Source organism: Cebus imitator, unplaced genomic scaffold (assembly GCF_001604975.1).
Source record: "Cebus imitator isolate Cc_AM_T3 unplaced genomic scaffold, Cebus_imitator-1.0 Scaffold163, whole genome shotgun sequence".
In the NCBI taxonomy this organism is placed as follows: Eukaryota; Metazoa; Chordata; class Mammalia; order Primates; family Cebidae; genus Cebus; species Cebus imitator.
The window spans coordinates 458,050-473,198 of NW_016107478.1; the positions used below are offsets into that span (position 1 = coordinate 458,050).

General features: G+C 35.0%; 1 protein-coding gene across 2 annotated transcripts in view; it reads right to left on the reverse strand.

Annotated features, from left to right (window-relative positions):
• Positions 1–15,149, reverse strand: part of USP24 (ubiquitin specific peptidase 24) — a 161,143-nt gene that overhangs the window by 76,717 nt on the left and 69,277 nt on the right. For both annotated transcript variants that reach the window (XM_017543984.2, XM_037744054.1), the window contains exons 13-24: positions 13,289–13,396; positions 12,986–13,081; positions 12,734–12,895; positions 12,488–12,535; positions 7,055–7,162; positions 6,262–6,411; positions 5,547–5,678; positions 4,614–4,725; positions 2,726–2,802; positions 1,607–1,747; positions 1,371–1,424; positions 250–365 (exon numbers count right to left, since the gene is read on the reverse strand). In XM_017543984.2, coding sequence (XP_017399473.1) covers positions 250–365; positions 1,371–1,424; positions 1,607–1,747; positions 2,726–2,802; positions 4,614–4,725; positions 5,547–5,678; positions 6,262–6,411; positions 7,055–7,162; positions 12,488–12,535; positions 12,734–12,895; positions 12,986–13,081; positions 13,289–13,396 — 1,304 coding nt within the window. The remainder of the gene's footprint in view (positions 1–249; positions 366–1,370; positions 1,425–1,606; positions 1,748–2,725; positions 2,803–4,613; positions 4,726–5,546; positions 5,679–6,261; positions 6,412–7,054; positions 7,163–12,487; positions 12,536–12,733; positions 12,896–12,985; positions 13,082–13,288; positions 13,397–15,149) is intronic.

Consider the following 15,149-nt stretch of genomic DNA (forward strand, 5'->3'; position numbering starts at 1 on the left):
CCAAGTAGAAGGGTAGGGACAGGGCAGTACTTGGGTGGTTCTGGTGATAACCTACACACAGAACTTCCAAAGAGACAGATTCAGGAGTGTGTGATGGGGAACATGCAATTCTGAGGATTATGACGGCTTGCAAAAATTATGATATAAAATGAGGAAATCAATAATTATAAAAACTACATAAAAAATACCAACCATTTAAAAAAAATCTGATGTATGTGTGTTGTGTATTTTTTACTTCTGATCACTTACCTATATGGAGACTGAACTGAGGTTGCTACAGTTGGCATGGCAGTTGCTGTAAGCATTTTTGTTGCTCTGGTCACAGCATGTGTTAGAGTGGGGCCACCAAGCGCTGAACTGGCTGCCTAAAAAATACCAAACAGTCATTCTCTATCAGGGTTTCTCAACCTGGCTCTAGTGACTTTCTGGACAGAACAATTTGCTATTGCAGAGGGCTGTCCTGGGCACTCATTGTAGGATGTTTAATAGGATTCCTGGCCTCTACCTACTTAGGGACCAGTAGGATGCTTCTACTTGTGATAACCAAAAACGTCTCCAGATATTACCAAATGACCCCCAGAGGTAAAATAAGCCCCAGCTGAGAACTAGTGCCCTATATATGATAATAGTTACACGGAATCTCATATGGGGGTATTTGAATACCTGAATTTTTTTTATGATGACATATTTGAAGTCACAATTAGGAAAATACTGTACATATTCTAGCACATAGTTATCAACAGAAAGTTTAACTTATTGGAATTTGGAGGCAGCAGCATTTTATGCTTTTGAATATTTTTTGATTAAAAACTTAAACAAGCATATCAACTGAATATGAATATTTAATGCTTTAACCATCATGCTAGAAATAAAAGAGATAGATGTGAGACAGCATTACACAGCAGGCTTCTAATGGACAAAGACAACCAATACCACCTACTACTAACTGTCCTGCTGTATTTTAATAACATTTATGGTATAACTAGATGAAACATGGGGAAAAATAAGAAATGAAGCAGTGCTTGTATAAAATACCTAGACAGAAATAGAAAAAAAAGAAAAAGATTCTATTAGAAAGATGGAATGTATAGACGACCTATTTTCTGAAGACAGTACCTATACTCCAAAGGGAGAGGAAGGTGCATAGCGTGGGAAAGACAGGTGATGAGAGGGAGAAAGATTTCCTATAAAGTACACTTAGATGTTGGGCAAGCGTCTGTCCCCTATGCCAACATATGGTACTATTGATAAATTCTTCAATAGGATCCAGCCACAAACATCAGCATTACAGATTATCTAAAAATATAAAATTAGGAAAAGGAAAAAAAGCAGTTACTTCAAAGAGGGGTTAAATAAAATTTGCTACTCACTTCTAATCTTGTGTAGCAATCAGCAATAAATTTCTTATGCAAAGATACTGAATCCTGAAAGAGTAAATGGAAATTACAATTAGCCCTTGACATTTAATTGTAATCATTATTCAGGACAAAATATCAAAATAAAGAAGCCAATTTTTGGTCATGTCAAGGATCATTGCTTATCACTAAAATATATATATGACTTTCTGTTTTTTGTGTGTGAGTAACTTCTTTCCTTAGATACCTACCTTCTTTAATCTAGGATTTAGATTAATATAACTATAGTTTATGATTAGCTGAATAGCTTCATTAGCAATTTCTTCATCAGGTGATTCCATGGCTATTTTCCAAATGAAATCCATTCCTATCAATTCCAGCTTTTCTACATACTGCTCAAAAGAAAAAAAAATTAAATTATAAAGCATATCCAGATCACAAAATTACAGACAATTATTTTGTTACACCATGAGTTCACACCTCTTCAGTTCAATATGAATTAAGGCTGCAAAACCTCAACTATATATGAAAACAATATTATACCGATATGGAACTTTAAAAAGCACCTAACCACAGAAGCACTGGGCAAATTCCATGGGTACCAGGATAGGTATGGAAATATCTCTTTAGACATCCCTAGACTCAAACTGAACATACAGTTTGACAGGCTACTGAAGAAGAAAGAGAGCAGGAATGAGATGGGCACCACTTTCATGAGCTTTTCTTCAAAAGGAAACACACTCATGCCTGAAGTGGTCACTAACTCTCGGGGCTCAATCTGGTCTTTCTAAAGCTCAGTAAGAAACAGCATTTTTACCACCCAGGAAGCCATGTCCTAAATGAAAGGGACTCGGATGAAAAAGTTAATTTTTCTTCCCTTTTTTTAAAAGGGCATGTATAAACATAAATATAAGCTGTAGATCCTAGTTTTCTTGCTTCACTGTCTATTCCTAAATTTTTCTCCCCAAATCCCTGCCATTGTGATCCTAGAATGAAGACTGTGCTTGCTTTTTAGGTACATGTGAATTGCTGGATCTGAGGAGTTGGAAGCTTAGGTGAACTATCCCTGCTCTGCATTCATGTTGCCACAGGAGGCCACTGGCTGTCCCTAGATCAGCCAGAAACAGAGGGATGTGAGGAGGGAGTGGTGTCCTCCCAGGTAGCTGGTGAGGCATGGTAGTGCAGGAAGGAGCCTCCCTTACACTCTAGGAGAAGCTCTGTTATCAACGTAGTAGCTGGCAGTCAAGGACATGCCATTCTTAAAAAAAAAATCCATGTTACCTCTCAAATATAACATTTTTTTTTTTTTTGCTGAAATCAAGTTATACTAGATTATCCAAACTATCTAGATTTGAGAATAATGTACTTACCAACTGAGCTCCTTGTCTTTTCAATCGATGATCACAAAGATTCACATTTTCAAAAAAAGTCTTAAATAAGTTAAAACCTGTAATTATAGAATGTCAAATAAATTCATGTACTCTAGGTAACACAGATAATCAATGAAAAGACTCAAAGTGGTTCAAGAACAAAAACCATAAAACTTTTGGCAATGGTTTCTTAGATATGGTACCAAAAGCAGAACAACAGAAGGAAATGTAAGTAAATCAGATATAATCAAAATTCAGTGCTTCAAATGACACTAACAAGAAAGTGAAAAGACAACTCACACAATGGAAGAAAATATCTGCAAATCAAGTATCTGATAAGGAGCTAGTATCCACAATATACAAAGAACTCTTACAACTCAACAATAAACAGACAACCCAATTTTAAAATAGGCAAAAGATTTTAAGATTTCTCTAAAGAATATACACAAATGGCCAATAAGCACATATAAATAGATGCTTAATATAATTAGTCACCAGAGAAGTACAAATTAAAACTATTAAATTTGGCTGGGCATGGTAATCTCAGCACATTGGGAAGCTGAGGCAGGTGGATCACCTGAGGTCAGGATCACCTGAGGTCAGGCCAGGCTGGTCTTGAACTAAAAACGAAAAAAAAAAAAAAAAAAAAAAAAAAATACAGAAATCTATTAGAAATAACAAAAATTAACTGGGCATGGTGGCATGTGCCTATAATCCCAGCTGCTTGGAAGCTGGGGCAGGTGAATCATGTGAACCTGAGAGGTGGAGGCTGCTGTGTACCAAGATCATGCCACTGCACTCCAGCCTCAGTGACAGAGCTGTCTCAAAACAAATGAACAAACAGACAAAAAACCACCCATGAAATTTTGATACCATTTTATAACCATTTAGGATGTCTAAAATAAAAAAAGGCAGATAATAATAACAAGTATTGGTAAGAAAGTGAAGACACTGGAACCCTCATATATTGCCGGTAGGATTACAAGATAATGTGGCACTTTGCAAAACAGGCAGTTCCTCAAAGATTAATCATATGTCACAATCTGACTTCTAGATATACACCCAAGAGAAATGCACTCGTAACTACAGAAAAACTTGTACATGAATGTTTATGGCAGTATTAACCATAACATCCAAAAAGTGGCAACCATCAAAATGTCCATCAGCTCATGAATGAATAAAATATGGTATACCCACATAGTGGATTATGATAAAGCCATAAAATGGAACAAAGTACTGATACATGCTACAACCTGGGCGAACTGTGAAAACATTATGCCTTGACATTATGAAAGAAGCCAGAGACAAAAGATAACATTGTATGATTCCACTCATATCAAATGTCCAGATTAGGCTAATCCACAAAGACAGAAAATAGATTACAGGCTGGATAAAGGGAGGAATGGAAAGTGACTATTATTGGGTATAGGGCTTATTTTTGGGGTGATGAAAATATTCTGGGATTGGAACAGAGTGAAGGTCACATAATTTTGTGAATATACTAAATGCCACCAATTGTACACTTTAAAAACTGAGTTTTATGGTATGTAAATTATATCTCAATTTAAGAATTCGATTAAAAGAAATACCTGAGAGAAGGATTTCCATACTTTAATAGTTAATTTAATAATATTAACTATAAATAGTTGATATTATTCTGAATCCTTCAAAAGACAATTTGATCTAGCAGACCATATGATTTAAACACTAATTATAAGATTCCATTCATATAAAAAGGAATTTGAGTACTAAATATGTTTTTATATGCACAAGAAAAATTCTAGATATTCCTAACTGTTTAGTTGCTTCTGAGAAGGAGGGTTACAGTAAAGAAAAGAATAACACTTCTTACTTAAAAGTACTGAAAAAAATGAAAGTTTTTTCCTACCATTCATAGTGATTTCATATGACTCCAATTTAAGAATTTTCTCCTTGAAGAGCTGCTGCTGAACATCACTCTCAAGATCATGCTGCCCTTTTGTAAACCATTCAAAACACATCTGTGAAGTAAGACAGTATTACTCTATAACTAAGATCTATTGCAGGCAAATACATATTCCAAACTGGAAAAGTAAAGATAAATTAATACTTCAAATGTTTATATTGTCAAAATACCACTCAAAGCTAAAATGCTTGGAACTCTGAAATTAAATGAAGCCATTACTAGCAATCTTTTCTCTAGAAAATGAAAATATCTACTCATATTTTTCACTGGATTTTGTACTTGGGTTTTTCCAACAACATTTACTGCCTGCTTATGCCAGGCACTATGCTGGGCACTGTCACATAGTGAACCCTTTCAACAAGTCTATAAAATAGTTAATATTATTCTGTCAAATAAGATGAGGAAAATGAAATTCACTGTTAGAAAATGTCAAGGCAGGTGTTTTCTTCCTGATCTAATCTATCTTTGGCTGTTTAATTATAGTTTAAAAAAATTTGTCCAGGGGCCAATTCTTCTTTACTGTTTTTGGGGTGCAACATCATTATAGGAACTCAAAGTTTTCTGTTGGTAACTTAAAATTAGTTTCATGTGGAAGGGAAAATAACTTAAAATATATCTAGAATTCTTAATCTATACTTATTTGGTTAAATTTGGTATTTTATCGAGAATGGTACCAAAATTACCAAAGAACTCGCATATTTATTTTTATCATAATATATACCATATAAAACATTTTTTCAGCACTCCCAGTTCTTGGCCCATACTACTTATGCGTACATAAACCGAATATAAAGTATTTAGAAGATGTGAGACACAGAGAAAAAGTGAACTATGTAATATTTCTGCCTTCCTTTATCCACAATACTATCTTCTTACCTCTCTATCTAATTCACAAACATCCTGGCCAGTCACAAGACACTCCCAGATCTCCCTGGCACGATTCCAACCCAGATACAGAGTAGCTTCTTGCAAGAAAAACGCCAGAAATTTTAGATGTGCCTCTAAATACTGCAAAAAGAAATAATGCTACTTAGTTAACTCCAGGAATTCATTCCTAAAAGCAACATTAAAATAAAACTAAACTTTAAATTTTAACAACAGTTTTACTTAATCCTTTTTCATATAATTTAGGGTAAATATTAAAAATAAAAATCTGTTTACAAGTTGGTAGTATAATGTAATAGAAGCTATCTCAAGTCTATTAGAAATCTGATTGATTTGGGGTGTCAATAAAATGTAATTTCAGCAATCTCAAAGTAAAATACAATAAACTCACAACTGATGAGTTTTTTCCTAATTTTTAAAGAAACAATAATATTACTGATCAATTGATTTGAAAAACAAAACCCATTATCCACAGAATTAACAATTATTATTTCAGATCAAAGACAAAAAAAAAAGATGTTTATTCCTTCATCCTATGAAAGATAACCCACAAACACCAAGATACAAAACTGTTCCATCACTACAAAGATAACCTCATACTACCTCTTCATAGTTACAGCTAACAAAAATTCTTTTTATAGTACAAGTATAAAGAAAAGCCAAATGAATGCTGTAAATCATGAAGCAAAAACACAAGGCCTGATACCTCCCGGTAAGTGTACCGGCCATCCACTAGTGTCGAGCCACTTAAGCCTCCCGGCCCGGCCACGGCAGCTGCAAGCCGATGACAAGCGATCAAACTTCCAGTTACCAATTTCACTATTTCAAAATTTTTCTTCAAGTCTTGAATGATGCTCTTGGCAAAAACAAAACAAAAAAAGTGGTAGTGAGAACTTGCAGTTATTCTGTTGGTTTAATACTGCTATTTAAAGATGTAGTCCTAGGTGAGACAAATCAAACATAAGAATTTCCTCATTCAATATTTCCTACATACAAGTAAATAAAATCAATCTGTACATTTACTAGAAAATAAACTTCTTTACTAACATTTTCCATCTAAAAAACATTCCTTTTATTTAAAAAAAAAAAAGTCTTTAAAAATAACTATTTCACTTCCTGTCTACTTTTCTGGATCATTCTTCCCAAGTCTACATACTGAGGAAATTCTAGTACTTTAAGCAAACTAATCCTTTTGTCTTACAAAACAAGCTTTATAACTTTTCAAATCAATTTTTAAAATACCATTCTAACTTTTAAAAACTGGCTTATTTCAAAATTAAGCAAACAAAAAGGAAATGAGTTAAGGAGATATATATATAAAAAGTTCCACAGAAATGAAAGCAGAGTGATGCTTAAACTCAAGATTATTAAATGATATAAGTGAATTACATTAATAACCAAAAAAATAGTGACTATAAACTCAGTAATTTTAGTCGTTTTGTTATTATATAAGGTTATGCAAGTAACTGTATAATAATAAAAAATAGCTATACCCTTACCTTGTCTTGCTTTTGATAGGTTTGTTTTATGAATGAGCGAGTAATTTCATGGAGCTGACGCAAAGCTGGTACCACCCATACAAACTGGGGATTATTAAGTTGAGATGACTAGAGTTAAAAAGAAGTTACATTAATTAAACTTAGAATAAACAGCAGATTCACTTATTAGCTATAAAAAATTTCCAAGTCAATCAGGTTTACTGTTACACATTTTATTTCACGCTTTGTATTGACCATTTATAGCTTATCTCCATGCACTCATAAATCAGTCTTCAACTTCTTATTCTGCATGCAATTTCCTAAGGCCAAGAACTGCAAACAGGAGTGGATGTGAAGTGACAGTAAATGTACAGGGGTACATCAGCAAAAAACAGACAACAAGGAATTAGCAACTTCAGAGGATAGATTAAGTAGCACAGGCTGCCAAGTCATGTTGACACAAAATAAATTGATGGCCAAAGCTTAACTTGGATAATACTGAACTGGATGGTGGAGTAAGAATATTTCTTTCTATAATTATATGATTAAGATACCAATGATATGATCAAGACACTGATAGTGGTCTAAATACTAAAGAAAATATTCATAATCTGTATTTCCTAGTTAAAACACTTTCATAAGAGGTAATTCTACTTTTAATAATTATTACACTTTACACTTATACTGTAAATTTTTCAAACATTTTCAAATATATTATTTCTGAAACTGCTACATGACAATCCAGATCTTCATAGTACAATCTAAAAAGTCTACTGTTCATGTAATACTCTTTATAAAGAGAATTGCTTTTTAATAAATAGCATCTTTCGAAATATGAAACTTCAAAATTTGGTAAAAATTTCAGTTTAAACATGACTATTAAATCTCTAACCAAAAAGCTGAGTAAAAACTTAAGTCCTCAGCATTCTTCAGAGGCTAAAATTTTTGTTTTAAAGCCTCCTTGTTCTATCGAGCCTTAGTGTGAGATGAAGACCCTTGTGGAGGGGAAATATACTTTTGGTGTCTTTGTAGAAAAACATCTCACTATTGAATATGTAAATGTGAGCAAGTTATTGTTACACAATACTTTTTTCCTTGCCTCATAGGGATCAGCCAATCATCAATCAGCAAATACCGTATTTCCTAGATTCTAAGACACAGACTTCATATATTTTAACACTTCTGAAATCGACACTTCAAACAATTATGTCAAAAGAAACTCACTAGCCACTAGGCACAGAAGTAAGTTTTTATATAGCTGTGCTTACCTGAGTATGTGCAAACCTAGCTGTACACAAAAGGTATTTGTTCATCTACCTGTCATTTCAGTTTTTACCTGGTATAGGTAGTACCAAACAAGAATGGCTTTCTCACTTAAATTTGGATCACTAACTTGTTACTTAAATATTATGAAAAAGATTACACCCTAATGCAGCACTGACTAACCAGTTGTGTGCATCAACACAATTAAAATAAAAGAAAATGGTCAGTGGTCTCACACTAAAGCATTTTCCAAAGCCAGGGGAAGTTGAGATGACAGACTCATACTCTTTGAAGGGCTATACCACTCAGCAGTAAATGTCTCTCTGTCCTAATCTGCACCTTATTTCCAGAGAAGGTGTTTAACTTGTAACAGTGTATACAACTCAATTATGAAAAAAAGCAGCTTGAGTTTTACAAAAGAGAACAAGCACACAAAACTCCATATTCATCAAAACATGCCTCAAAATTATACAGCCAATCTTAAAGATTTCAGAGACGTTCAAAGCATTACTATATATAATGCAAAGCAGTGTGCTCCTATTAAGCTGTTCATAATTGCTTAAAAAAAGGCTTAGACTCAACCTCTGATTAAGAATCTAAACCAGTGGTCCGTAACTGCAAAATGAACAGTTTCTTTACTCTTCTTTGCAAATTTATTAAGTCTGAGATGCAGGCTGCAATCATCGGCATCTTAGAATCACAGAAATAAGGTATATATATAAAAGGCCAACTACTTGTGAAATTAGCTAGAATATTTCTGGCTACATTGTAAAAGTTGCAAAATGACAATAATAGAAACTGTAAGGTTTAAATCCAAACAGATACCTTCACCAAAGGATTACAAAATTAGGACATAAATATGAACTCTTCAGTCATAAGCAAATATATTAAAAAGTATCATCATGGCCAATTAAGTCAATTATAATGACCATATTTTTATTTAATATTGAAAATTATCCTTTGAAGTTAACTCATTACACAATAAAATTCAAAGAAAAAGTCTATAAAATTAGAATGTAAGAATTATTTCTGATATAGCCTTTTTAAAGTTTAGCAAACAGGAAAGATGTTATTTATTTCAACTTATCTATGACATGGTGCCAAGTTACAAGAAAAATTTAAAATACTCTTTTCCAATTATAAAAGAGGCAAAAGATTGTAGTGAACAATTAAAATGAAGATATCTGATAATGTCATGGAGTGGAGGTTTCATAAGAAGGAGCTAACGGGATGTCTAAATTGGACTCAACATTAGATGAAGCCTTAGAGGTCAATTGGTTTAGCCTGCAAATCTATGCCTAAATTCTCTTTACTCATTTTTTTTATAAAGTGACTGACTTATAGTATTTCCAATGATGAGGAACTCACAACCTCAGAAGGAACTGAGTTCTGTTTTCAGACTGTTCTCACATAAAGTTCATTGACATTGAAACATGCTTCTGCATAACTTCTTAGGAGACAGAAAAAGTAAGTTGAATGAAACTTCTCTGTAACAATGCTCTACGTATTTAAAGAAAGCTTTCACATTTTCTTGAGTTCCCTCTTCTCAAAGTTGAACATTCCCACTTCCTCATCTGTCTTGCTTTTCCAGATCTATCCTTTTACCTAGGACCACGGCAAAATTTTTTGATTGGGAGGACGATTTCTAAAAGTATTTTCTCCTGTACTAACCACATCATGTGAAAGTATCTGTACTGAGGACATCTTGCTACTTTTACTTTCTGTTAGGTGTTTTGGCAGTAGAGATGATTCAGCTGTATCTATGTGAGGCTTTTGGCATCCTCATAGGGTGAAGGGGATGAGGTAAGAGGAAGGGAACCAACATTTGCTAAAAGCCTGTCAGGCACTATAGTAGGTGGCCTGAAGATAAACGACTTAAGGAATATGCAGATAAAACTAACTGAGGAAAAATGAGTTTTTTTTCACTTAGTAATTTTTTTTTTTGGATGAGTACATTTAAACTTTTTAATTGAAGAAAAACAGAAGTGAAATAAGAGGGAAAGGACTGGGGTAGACAGTGGAAGGTATAGAAGCAGCAAAGGAAAGAGGACCAGGGGAGCCGAGGGTACCCTGCAGAATCTACAGAAATAAAGTTAGGAAATCAAGGTCAGAATTTCTGAACACAATAGTGGAACTTGGGGATTTTAAGAGTGTCAAAAGCAGGGGGAGGGGGAATCAGTTGGGGGAATAGAGGTAGCTGAGGGCGGGAGGGGAGTTAAGAAGTGGGTGATCTTGTCTTACCCTTTGCTTAGTTTCTGTGTAGCCTGGCAGGGAGACATAATCCCCAGTCAGCCCACCTTGCTGCCTGGCAGGAAAGGGCATAGCATAGAAAAACACCTTTAGTGGAAGTAAATAATTCACCCCCCTGCCTGGAGCCATATCCAGGGGGCTTTGACCTTCCTACTGCCCCCTTCAGCAATGTGTACTTTGCGAAAGTCCATGAAAGCACTTAGTAAATAAACTGAAAAGTGCTACATAAAAGGCAAGATATTATTGTTTGGAATGAAATAACGGTACACCAGAATTTCTTTATTGGGAGCAGTGGGGAAATAAAAAAGAAAGAATATTCAAGTCTCACAAATAACTCCAAAAATTCTCCTTTTACTTTTTGAGTTTTGAGTTTTGTTATAAAACAACAGACATGAATGAAGTGACTGCAAAGAGAAGCAATAAAGATGCAGTGATGCAACTGACTAAAAAAGCTAAGAAATGCTTAGCCGTAACAAGGAAGGAATAATGGTCAGGAGGAATATACTGGTTTCAAACGCCGTTTCCCTGGAGGGAGGGAAAAGTCCATTCAGCTTTGACCTTTTATACACAAAGAAATGGGTCTACTGCTGAGAAGAAAAGACCATTTTTCTACAGATACCCTTTTCCTATTCCTATTACTATTGAAGGTTACAAACGTCTTCAGTAACTCTAAATGAATTTTAATCATAAGGAGTGACTGCTAAATTATCTGTATCACTGAGCTAAGGAGACTAGAAAAATTCAAACTGTATTTGAGTGAAAAGAAAGTAATGTTGTTGAGTTAAAAGAAAAATTCCTCATAACCTGAGAATTACCAGCTCTAGTTTGCAAATACCTTTTAAAATCTCTAAAGCTGGGTTACATGTAGAAAATTCACTTGGTCACATTTCAGTGTCAGAAATATAAAACATAAAGTTCACCAATGCCCCCAACTAAACTTTACGATCAAACACAACAGAAGAAATAAAAGCCTAAGAGTCTCCTAACATACCAATGAAAATCAGTTAGTGGTATCCAAGTTTCTTTAAAGAAATACTTAACAAAAGCCAAGAAGTATGTTTTACCAGTGAAATTACTAACTAGCTATTCTACCAAAAACTTTCCTTATGTGAATAATAAAATGAAAATCAGAAAGTGAAAGCCTTCCCAGTGCTAGGTTTTCAGTTTGATCTGGGCACCCTGAGGGCCCAGGTGAGAGGACAATGCTGCTCCAATTGGGGCTGCTGCGACAACAGACTCACAGTCCAATGAGCTGGCCACTGTGATCAGCCCTCTCAGAGGAGAGGCTTGAGGCTTAGGGACTGGAACAACAGGAGAGCTGCAATCATTACTGCTCAATCTGCTAACCACCACCTCCAAGGACAGTTCACAAGTTCACAGTAACCTAGAGCCTTAGGCCCTCTTGTAGAAGTCACTATCCAACCCTGCTTTCTCAAATCAAGCCCCAGCAACAGGTACTCACTGAATGACTTTGCCTACAGAATTACTCTAGGAACATGTCTAAATGAAGAACCCGAAACACTACTACGTGCCATCGATGACTGAACCTCCTTCCTTTCTCTCATTCTATGAACGTTCCTCCATTTCTCCCTAATGGGAGAAAAAAAGTATAATATTTATTTAGAATCCACTGTACTTATTATGCATACCTTGGGTTTAATTTCAAAAAGAAAAACTAAGTTGAAAATCTTTTAATTTTATGACAATTATATAATAAAATTACTCTTTGAATGTGACCCTAGATTTTTTTCCCATGAAGGGTCAGTAACTACCCAAGCTTTAAATAATAAAGCATAGGTCATAAATATTTAGACATCAAGCTTGAATATGAACATTAAGAAACACTAAAACACACTATTATTTTAAAACTGTGATGCAATTTATTAAAATAAATTATTAAACTAGTATACCTTTTGGTTGGTTCCATCTGCAAATTCTTACCTTGAATCCATCCTTCTTGTTTTTTTCCAAACCTGACCATTCTCCAGGCTGAAAATTCATTTTAAGAGAAATATAAGTGACTTTGTAAAAGCAATACTAATTTCCCAATCTTGGACTTTAAGGTAAGAGCTTCTAGACAGGGCATTTAGTTTAATTTATATAACAGGGGAGGAAAATTATTTGGCTCTAATTACTCAGGGAATACTATTGGTCTAACAACAAAATCAGATCAAAGCTGAAACCAACCCTCTTAATATCTTCTATGCACTTGATGATGTAGCTCCTCTTGATTGCTTCTTTCACTGCATACGCATCACTAAGGATTGTCAGGTGCTCCTCCAAGGCCTGCTGAATAAGGCTACTGGGCAGGGTTGGAAGGTGAGCCAGTTCCCAGAGTACGTCTAATACCTACAATAATATCACATATGATCAACCAGCCAATATGCAAACATCTGCTTTGAGCATTTGTAGCTAGAAAAATCCATTTGATTCTCCTGCCTTTCCAGAAGTGGTCTCAAAGCGAGCTTCCCGGCCTATTCGTCCAATCAGGCTCAATAGCTTCTGTCTTACTCTATCACTCTCAGTCTCCCAGCTCTGTAGAATGGAAAAGACACAGGAATTGCTTCACGATCGAACTGGCAAAATATGCAAAAACTTTAAAGTTGAGCTAAAAACAGTAACAACGTAAGAAAAGTATATTTAAACACTGCTAATTGGGGAGTGGGGAGGAAGGGTTCCAGGACCTAAAAAGAACTTATTTTAAGAAAATTTAAAAGTAAGTAATTCTGACTGAACACATACCTTCTGAATGAGAACAAACAAATGATTAAGCTGATCTGAATTAAATTTCACAGCCGCCGCAGCAATAATAGTGTGAATGTTCTCAATCACAGTCGATGATTGTCCTGACTGGAAAAGGAAGCATTGGAAAAAGAGTTAAGTCTTGGAACATGGAACAACCTGAGTCTTCCTCCTTGTAATTTACAGAAGCATAAGCAAAAATATAACAAAGATAAACTGACTGTAGTCTAATCAGCATCCACCTGCATGACAATACTGGCAATACTATATGAAGCAACCACTATTAATTGTTATCAGCTGGCCTTATTTAAATTCCTAGCAGCATTAATTCTTTAAATGAACAATGTAAAACAAAAACAAAAAACAAAAAGCAAAACCACGGAATCAAGTTCTCAATCGGACATATTTCGCTTTAAGAAGAGAACAACATATTTTCAAATGCTAAAAGATTTTGATTGAATTATAAAACAAATGTGCCCACTTTGGGCATTTTATAAATGATCCTGAAGGTTCCAGTTGAGCATATTACCAGCCTTATTTTTCATTTTACTCATATTCTGTGATTTCAATTAATGTTTATTTATCCCATGGGCAATAAGTTTTTGCTGCAGAACTATAGACCCTATTGTCAACCTTAAGGTTAAAATTCACTTTATAACCTCAATTGTGTCACTGTCATGCCTCATTGTTCATGTGAGAGACTTGAAAGGCAAGAGGACATTTTTAGATTCAATTCCTTAAGAATTTTCTCAGTATCTACTAGGTATGTAGAGTCATTGATTGAATATAGTAGGAATATACAATATATAAATCATGGTCTCTAATCTTCAACCTTATGTGGATTCCAAATTTATACTCGCAAAACAGAATTACATGAGTGTATTCCACCAAGGTCAAGACATAGGAAGAAATATCTTGGGTCCTGGGACTGTTTTCTTTTACTCCTGCACCTGACTTTTTGTAGTCTGCTCTGTAATGCTGAGCTGGGAGCCTGCCAACTACATTTCCCAACTCCTCTGCCAGCTATCTTCCTGTTACATTCTGCCAATGAGAGGAAGTGCTGGGAGGTGAGCAGCAGGATGAAGGATGAAGTATGTGTGAATTAGGCTCAGAGTGGATGCAGATGCTGGTTGTGGCAGCAAGGGATTCTGGAAACCTTGGTGCTAGGAGCACCTCTTTGACAGTTCCAGCACTTAAAGTAAGAGTACCTCCAAGAGCAGCTTCTTTTCCTTGAACTTAACACCCCTTCTTTCTTTTTGTTTCTCCAACATTCTCTTTTTTTTTTTTTTTTTTGCTCCTCTACCTTACCTAGCAGCACCTTTGTAAACAACCCCTTGTAGTCAATTCCCTCTGTTGGATATACCTAGCATAGTTTCTGCTTCCTGACTAGATTCTAACTGATATAGTGACTAACTTAATATAGTCAAAGTGTGCTCCAGGTTTTTCTCTGGCTTACCAACTAGATGTAGAATAATACCATTAATGAAATAGACTGGAGAATGATTAGGTTTGGAAATAATGAATTTGAGATGCCAATGCATTACACATGTGAACATGTGTGACATATTTAGATATATTGCACTGAAGCTCCAAGAAGAGATCCAAATTAGAGATATAATTCATAGAGTCAACAGCATACAAATGGAGTCAAAGTCACAGGAGTTCTTGCAACTGACTTATGAAAGCTAATGCAGTGAGAAAGGGGCTAAGATCTAAGGCATGAAAAAAAACAAAGTCAAAGTAGAAGAGAGTAAGTTAGTAAACGGGACACAGGAAGGAATGCCAGGAAAGTTAGGAAAACCAGCAAAATGGACTATGACCAAAGTGAAGAAAAAAGAAACTGAAGACTGTGTTGGATTCT